At 34.3% G+C, this 8802-nt stretch overlaps 1 protein-coding gene across 5 annotated transcripts in view; it reads left to right on the forward strand.

Moving 5' to 3' along the window:
* SPATA17 (spermatogenesis associated 17) overlaps positions 1 to 8802 on the forward strand; it is a 207680-nt gene that overhangs the window by 38659 nt on the left and 160219 nt on the right. For all 5 annotated transcript variants that reach the window (XM_037737704.1, XM_017526307.2, XM_017526311.2 and 2 more), the window contains one exon: positions 7192 to 7295. In XM_037737704.1, the coding sequence (XP_037593632.1) occupies positions 7192 to 7295 (104 nt within the window). The remainder of the gene's footprint in view (positions 1 to 7191; positions 7296 to 8802) is intronic.

Raw genomic sequence — 8802 nt, forward strand, 5'->3', positions numbered from 1 at the left:
GAGACGGGGTTTCACCATGTTGACCAGGATGGTCTCGATCTCTTGACCTCGTGATCCACCCGCCTCGGCCTCCCAAAGTGCTGGGATTACAGGCTTGAGCCACCGCGCCCGGCCTAGATGACTCTTAAAAAAAAATCCTCACCATCTAAAAGAATATTTAGGCTGTGGCCTCCCCCACTCCTACTGCTAGCATCAGGAATTGTCATCCATCATAAGCCTAGACGAAACACCCTTTCTGCTCCAATTGTAAATGGATTTTTGTGTAGGATGTAACAAATGATAACATAGAGAATTTGTCATTTCTTTCTTGTTTGAAGTCCCAGGTGCAGATCACACAGATTTTGAAATTTAAAAGTCTGTGTTTAGCTTCATTTATACCTCTCCCATGCCAGTTTTGGGCCCTGAAGCCTCAATGGAAAAGAAAAGGGGACTTTAACATCTTTAAAACATTAGGAACAACCACAAAATTGTTACTAGGACTGACATAGTCAACTGCTGTTTCTAAATTAATGTTTAGAGTATACTAGTATACTAGTCTTCAATAAACTAAACACAATGGGGAAATATAATCTGGCACAGACCCTGGAATGTAACAAAGGTAAACTCTATGGGAAATATTTGTTCCTCGTAATGCCTTTGAAAAGCCTCCATTGTGTCATCTCGTACATCTTGAGTCTTCATTTGCTTGTCTACCCTACAACAAGTGGAGCAGTATCACATGAATGCAAATTTCAAGAAGTGCTGGTGTGCAGCATCTTAGAGCTCTCTCTTTTAAAATGAATCCATCATGTTTTTATCTTAGTTTCAAAGATCTGTGAGAAATTAAAAAATGGTAATAATCAAAAGCTTACAGAATGTTCAAGAACTACAGATGTAATTAATTGTTTCAAGTAAAATTCCTTTTACCCTGGAATCCTTGTACCAGTTACTGATCAATCACGTAGACTTACTTGGTGAAATTCCACTAGAATCTGGAAAGTTTCAATGGATTCTGTATTATTTTAAATTATTTAACTTGATTATAGCACCCCAAACAATTTTGTTCAGATTGAAATGCTCACAGTTAGGGAAAAGAAGCAATAGTAACAAGAGGAACAGTAACAAAAGTGACAAAAGTCACTTAAAACAACAAATTTGCCAAATAACATCACTTTATTGGCTCATTTCCCATTAGAGCTTTCTCCATATATAATAAAAAATTTAATTTACAAAAATTAATCTGACTTGATATATCAAGTAACCATTTTCTTTTGTTTCCCACTTTAAAATACAAAAAAAAAAGTTAGAAAAGATATGGTGGCTTTACTTAAAAATTATTAAATATGTGTCAGATATATAAAGATTCATCTCAAACCCTTAAAGTACTTACAATACTATTTTCATATTAGTAATACTATGAAGTAACCATTTGTGTTTAGAATAAAGACCCCAAGATTACATAGCTAGAGATAGATAGGTAAATTAATTCAGAAAGGATATGGAAGGTCTTTTATATCCTAGACGTTATGTTATGGTTCTGGGAATACAGAATGAATAACACAGTTTTATTCATACAAAAAATGGTATCCCAAAATGTCAGCCTAGGGAAGAAAAGAAGGGGCCATCTAGACAACATCAAGCTTTTATCCGATGATGGAGCAGATATTTTAATGTTTCATCTCCATATAAAAGTATATTTTGTCCTTTCTCCTTCTACTTCTAGAACCAATATCATTATGAAATGATTAAATAGATTTGTAGAGAAAGCCAGTGAGAGTGGGGAAACAGAATATTAAAGAGAGAAAACTGCACATTAAATAATTATCCAGGATCTTTTGCTAAAAATATCTAGTTAAGATTTTCATGTGTATGTCCTTTATGTGTGAAACTATATTTTCATATAACATTATGTATAAATGTAAGTGGTTGTGACATGACAATGCAGTGATACCGATAATGAAAACTTGGGTTATATTACTACTTTTTACATTCCTAATCTTTAAAGATTTAGTAAACCTGTATTTCTGTGCTCACTGTACAGTCTTTTCTAGAATGTTGAGCATTCTAATAAAAGTATAATTGTGAATAACTGAGTTCTACTTCTGTGCTCTCATATACACTTAGAGTGTTAATACTGAGTGAGCTATTAACAAGGAATTGTTTTTCATGCCTTCAATTTTCCTTTCTTTCTTATTTTTATTTTTTTATTGTTGTTGTTGTTGTTGTTGAGACACGGAGTCTTGTTCCATTGCCCAGGCTGGAGGGCAGTGGTGCAGTCTCAGCTCACTGCAACCTCCACCTCCCAGGTTCAAGCGATTCCCCTGCCTCAGCCTCCCAAGTAGCTGGGATTACAGGCACCTGCCACCATGCCTGGCTAATTTTTTGTATTTTTAGCAGAGACGAGATTTCACTATATTGGCCAGGCTGGTCTCGAACTCCTGACCTTGTGATCTGTCTGCCTAGACCGCCCAAAGCTTGGGGATTACAGGTATGAGCCACTACTCTCGGCCCCATACCTTCATTTTTCATGTTAAGAGAGGAAACATTTTTTCTTTTAGTGGCATTAAGGTTACTGTGGATTTTCAGGAATAAAAGTAAACCCAATGGAGGGAATATCTTTTCTGTGGCAGATGGTTTTTAATATATCGAGGTTTTGCCATTTGTTTTAGTGCTTAAAATAAACATTATTTATAAGACCACTTACATTCCGATGTTACTTAATGAGGAATATGCATCATTGATTTGACTAGCTTAAGAGGTCATTTAGAACTTGCCCGTTAACAAGCTGTAATCTGCTGAGCACACAATGACTTTGTTTAAAATTATCTATTCAGAGCTGATCAATGACAATAATTGTTTTATACCAATCACTTTTGAAAGTTGCTAATTACTTTGAAGGGCATGAATACAAGTCATTTTCTTTCTTTCTTTTTTTTTTTTTGAAGTAGTAACCCATTCACCTTGAAATTAAGAATAAATTTTACCAAAAATAATGTTACCTCTTGAAAATACATTTTAAAAAATTAAAAGTGTATTTACGAGTGTGGAATACTAACAGAATAGGCAAAATTTAAGATGTCATTCATTTCTGTAATAGGAAATATAGTAGAATCTCATCTATATTGTATTTTACAATATCAATTAGCTATTGGCTAAACTAGACTCCCTATAAGAAAATACCATATTTGAAACTACTTTCTCTTTTTATACAATATATATGTAAGATGTTTCAGCAGAAAGAGTGTGTGGGCTTTGGAGTAAGAGAAACCTGGATTTGTATCCTGACTTTCCATTTACTGTTTTACTGGTTATGTGACCCTTAGCAAATTACTTAACCTCAGTTTCTTCATTTTTAACATGGAGATCATGCCCTATTCACAAGGATATTGTGAGAATAAAAGCAGTTAGCATAATACCTGGCACATTCATGGAGCTCAATAAATTTTAGATCCTTCATTTCACTGATGGCAGCTTCTTCACCCACTCAAATGCTGTTTCCTCCAGCTCTTTTACCCACTCATCTCTAGGAAAGCCACTTAAAGATTGATTGATTACACTTTAGTGGGGATGAGTTTTAATTTGTTACCTTAACCATCACTTACTTATTACATTCTTTAATGTCCTATTTTGAATAAAAGGAATTACCTTGGAGAGGAATTTTAGCCTGCCTTTGGAGAGATGTGTAGGGAGTCAAGACATCTGAATGTTTTCTGAAAGCATACCAGTTGTAGTCTCTCTAGATATGGTTGGTGCTGTTTCCAGTAGTTGCTGGGTTTGGTGAAGGAAAGAGCCCAGGTTGTTGGATTTTTTTTTTTTTTATAATTACAGGAAGCTCTTCTTATTTGAACACAAATCTTTCAGCCAATTTCAATTTTTTTCCTTTAACATCTCTTTCTCAGAAATGGGAATATTCAATTCTCTGATATTACCGAATCATAAACCCCCATCATTCTTCCTTCCTCTCAGTATGCCAACATGCATCTTTTGGGTTTTCTGGCACTCCTAATCTTATTTTATTTATAATTTAATGATATTTTCATGTGATAGATAGCCCCTTCCTTAATACTATTTGATATCTTAATATTTTCCTATGCAACTTGAATCACTTCTATTGCTGATGATGTATTTCCTGTCAGTACATGTATTTACAAGTGTTCCCTTCATTAATAAAATTGTTACTGTATATGCAATAAAAGGATACTGAAACATTTGAAGCCATCCAACCAACTATATGACCTTAGGCAATTAGTTAACCTCTCTAAACATCAATTCCCTCTTCTATTAATGAGGCTAATAATAATCTCCACCTCAGAATGATGCTGTAATGATCGAATTAGATAAGCTAGGAAAATATGCACTTATTTACATGTATGATTTATGTATGTATACATATTCCAGTTGATTCTTTTCATTAGGAAAGTGGTTCTGTCAATTCCTTCTTTTTCTTTCTCAGCCATAACATAATATTTGTCAATTAGGGAGAGTTTCTAAATTGAGTCTATAATTTTAGAATTTTTTTTTAATTTAAAGAATTGACCTTGCAAATAAGATTATTTGAGAAGTATTTCAAAAGACGCTTTGAATACTTTTGTTACATTAGCTTTCTATACTACTAGTTTCATTTTCTAAAGTTGTTGGCCGGGTATGGTGGATCACTCCTGTAATTCCAGCACTTTGGGAGGCTGAGGCAGGTGGATCACTTACGGTCAGGAGTTCGAGACCAGCCTGGCCAACATGGTAAAACCCTGTCTCTACTAAAAATACAAAATAAGCTGGGTGTGGTGGTGCATGCCTGTAATCCCAGCTACTTGGGAGGCTAAGGCAGGAGAATCGTTCAAACTCAGGAAGCAGAGGTTACAGTGAGCCAAGATCATGCCACTGCACTCCAGACTGGGTGACAGAGAACAACTCCATTTAAAAAAAAATTAAAGTTATTGTCTATTATTTACTTGTTCTTACAAGCTGTTTTTCATATTTTCAGTTATTTTAGTAATTCTCATACTAGGAGCTTGACAAAAACACTCCCTTATAATTTTCATGTTTAATACCTTTTTTTTTCTTTTTTGGGACAGAGTCTCACTCTGTTGCCCAGGCTAGAGTGTAGTGGCACCATCTCCGCTCACTGCAACCTTCGCCTCCCAAGTTCAAATGACTGTTCTAGCCAACTAGCTGGGACTACAGGCGACTGCCACCACACCCAACTAATTTTTGTATTTTTAGTAGAGATGGGGTTTCACCATATTGGCCAGGCTAGTCTCAAACTCCTGACCTCGTGATCCACCTGCCTCAGACCTCCAAAGTGTTGGGATTACAGGCGTAGGCCAGGGTGCCTTGCCATGTTTAATATCTTAAATTGTAGAATGATTGTAAATGACGTTTTAAATGGCCATGTTTTAAAAGAGAGAGAAATAAAATGTATCAGGATTTAAGTAAACCATTTTTCTGGTTTACTTTTTATTGATCCAATATTCAACTTATACAAATGTTATACTAAACATTTTTTTTTTTTTTGAGTCGGACTTTCACTCTTATTACCCAGGCTGGAGTGCAATGGCACGATCTCGGCTCACGGCAAACTCCGCCTCCTGGGTTCAAGCAATTCTCCTGCCTCAGCCTCTCGAGTAGCTGGGACTACAGGTGCACGCCACCATGCCCAGCTAATTTTTGTATTTTTAATAGAGACGGGGCTTCACCATGTTGACCAGAATGGTCTTGATCTCTTGACCTTGTGATCCACCAGCCTCGGCCTCCCAAAGTGCTGGGATTATAGGCGTGAGCCACCGCGACAGGAAAAAACAAAACAATTTTTAGAAAAAAAAAAAAAAAAAAAAAGTAGGCTTTGAGGATGAAACCCAATGGACTGGTGCTTAGTCTCTATATTTCACTTTCCTATTAAAAAAAAGTTTAGAGAAGATGTGTGTTCTCTTATCCTGGCAAACTGTGCTAAAATTGGGAAGACTTCATCTCCAAAAAGAGAATCATTTATGATACGTGAATCATTCATATAGATATTTAAACTGTTGGGAAATTTTAGGATATGATGGTAAATCTTTACTCAAGACTAAGTTAATATTTTTCGATATGTGCTATTTCTTTTTTCTCTAATTATTTAAAGAACTTCAGATATTTTTTCTCTCAAATTAATATCATATATTATTTTGTTTGAGTTTTTCAAATAGTGGTATTAGAAAATATAGCAAAGATGTTTATATTACCAAAGATAGGATTCAAGAAGAGTGACTGATTCTCATGGTTACTGGGGTTGTATAAGTTATCTAGAAGCTGACTTAGGTATGGTCTCTCAGACCTCTGACGTTCCTCTCATCCAAAAAAAAAAAAAAACCCTACTTTGATTGTATGTTCTAGTAAAAATAAAACTATTCGAATGTCAGCATTGAAGTAAAAGATATAAGAAGCAGATTATTTCAATAAAAATGTTCTTTTTTGAAAATCACAATTCTCTTTCTTCCCAATTCTGTATTGCAATGGTTATCAGAATAGGCTCTCTGAAGCCCTAATTTAATTCCTGGATTCATCCTAATAGCTGTATAATTATAGAAAAACTGTGTAACCTCTCTGTTTAACTGTTTCCACATCTGTAAATGAGGTAATGAGTATTTATGTCATAGGAGTATTCTGAAGATTAAATACATAAATATAAGCAAAAACCCTTAGATTAGTGCCTGGCACATAAGAACTCAATAAACGTTATCTATTGTTATTATTGTTAAGGAAGGATTAAAATGTCGTAATCGAGATACAAGAGTTTCTTTAAATATTTTGATACCACTGAATTTAAGAAGCCCATTAATGAGACCAAATACAAAAACTAAAAGTGTTTTTCAATGAGACCAAATACAATCTTAAAGTCAGTTGGTTATGAAAAGAAAAAAAAAAATCCATTTCCCCAGGAAGTGGAAATGGTAGGAATTTGTAAAGCAAATTTTGAAAAATCTTTCAATAGTTTAGTATCCTGTGAAATAATTATAAATAATTTAAAATAAATTATAATAGCCTAAATTTATGTTTATTTTATATTTCATAATAAATTTATGAGCAGAACCTATATTTATAACTAATATACTGTTAATAGAAAAGCCTAAGGCTTTATTTGATAGGAGTTAGCCATAATTACCTTAATTTTGAAGTGCTATTACATTTTTTAATAAAAATATTTAATGACATATTTTATCTTTTTATTTACTTTAATAGATTCAGAGACGATGGCGAGGCTACAGGGTTCGGAAATACCTCTTTAATTATTATTATTTGAAAGAGTACCTGAGAGTTGTTTCAGAGACCAATGATGCAATTAGGTAAGTAGTACAATCATCTGTTCACTAGGGAAAACTTTGGAAAGATAAGTCAATAGATGTTGATCAACGCCATACTTAGAAATACTTTCTAAAAGTCAGTGATATTTAGGCAGGCATTTATTGAATATATATATATATATATATATATTTATGATACTATATACGTTAATGTATTATTATTATAGTTTTAAAATCTTGTATTCTTCACTGCAAATTAGTTTATTTATGTGTGTAGTATCTTGGTCCTATACAAAATAGTTTCAGAAAAATTATTTCATAAAGAGATGAATTTATCTGTAAAACGATTCTGGAGATGCAACATTAAATATGATAAGCTTCAGATGCATTTGAGAAACATGTTCCATAGCAAGACCTTGCCTCTCCGAAAAGAAAATATCATGAAACTTATTAAAAGGGCCTGTTCACTGTCAGTTTTAATTTGTTTAAACACATAGGAAGATAGGACATAGATTTAGGATACAGGAGCTGTAGAATTATGCAAAGTAAAGGCATTATAATACTATTCAGCCAGCTTGTCCAAGTTCTATATGTTTTCATGTTACTTTGTAAATAGTTTTTTCCTCCTGTGATAGGCCCCATTCTAATAACATGTAAATGACCATATGCATGTAGTACATTTTGATAAGAAGGAAATATTAATAATAGTTAGAGAATAGTCTCACTTTCAAAACATTTTCTACATATATTAGATATTATCTTATTTTACTTTTTTTTTTTTTTTTTTGAGATGGAGTCTCCTGTCACCCAAGCAAGCTGGAGTGTAGTAGCACAATCCTAGCTCACTGCAACCTCCGCTTCTGGGGTTCAAGCAATTCTTTTGCCTCAGCCTCCTGAGTAGCTGGAATTACAGGCATGAGCCACTATGCCTGGCTAATTTTTGTATTTTTAGTAGAGATGGGTTTCGCCATGTTGGCTAGGCTGGTTTCGAACGCTTAACCTCAGGTGATCTGCCCGCCTCAGCCTCTCAAAGTGCTGGGCTTATAGGTGTGAGCCACTGAACCCGGCCACTTATTTTACTCTTTAAAGTCTTTGAGCTAAAGAGAACAATTAACTGACAGTAAATTATTAAAATAAAGGTTTTAGCTAAGATCCTAAAATAATATGTATTGTAAGATATTTATGAAAACTGATTTCCCAACTACTAACTTTTTCACATATGTCGTGAGTAGAAAGGGGTCTGGTCTTTGAGGATTATCTGTAGAGAATTTGTTAAGTTCATTTCTTTGGAAAGCGAGCAGTTGAGGTGGGAAGGCTTCAATAGGATTTAGTCGATGGGAGAACCTGGAAAATTCAGGAACACGTGAACCATAGCAGACTGCTGTTTCATTTCTTCTTGAAACATCTACAATTCTAAAGACCGGCTGACTGTCTACAAATGGCTGACTTTAGTTTGTGAGCAGAAAGAGCTAGCAGAGTTTGCAAAAGAGAAGGATTATGTGCAGGGCTGGAACTAGGGTGAGACAAGTGAGATTTTTTTTTTTTTTTT

Source organism: Cebus imitator, unplaced genomic scaffold (assembly GCF_001604975.1).
Source record: "Cebus imitator isolate Cc_AM_T3 unplaced genomic scaffold, Cebus_imitator-1.0 Scaffold42, whole genome shotgun sequence".
Classification (NCBI taxonomy): domain Eukaryota; kingdom Metazoa; phylum Chordata; class Mammalia; order Primates; family Cebidae; genus Cebus; species Cebus imitator.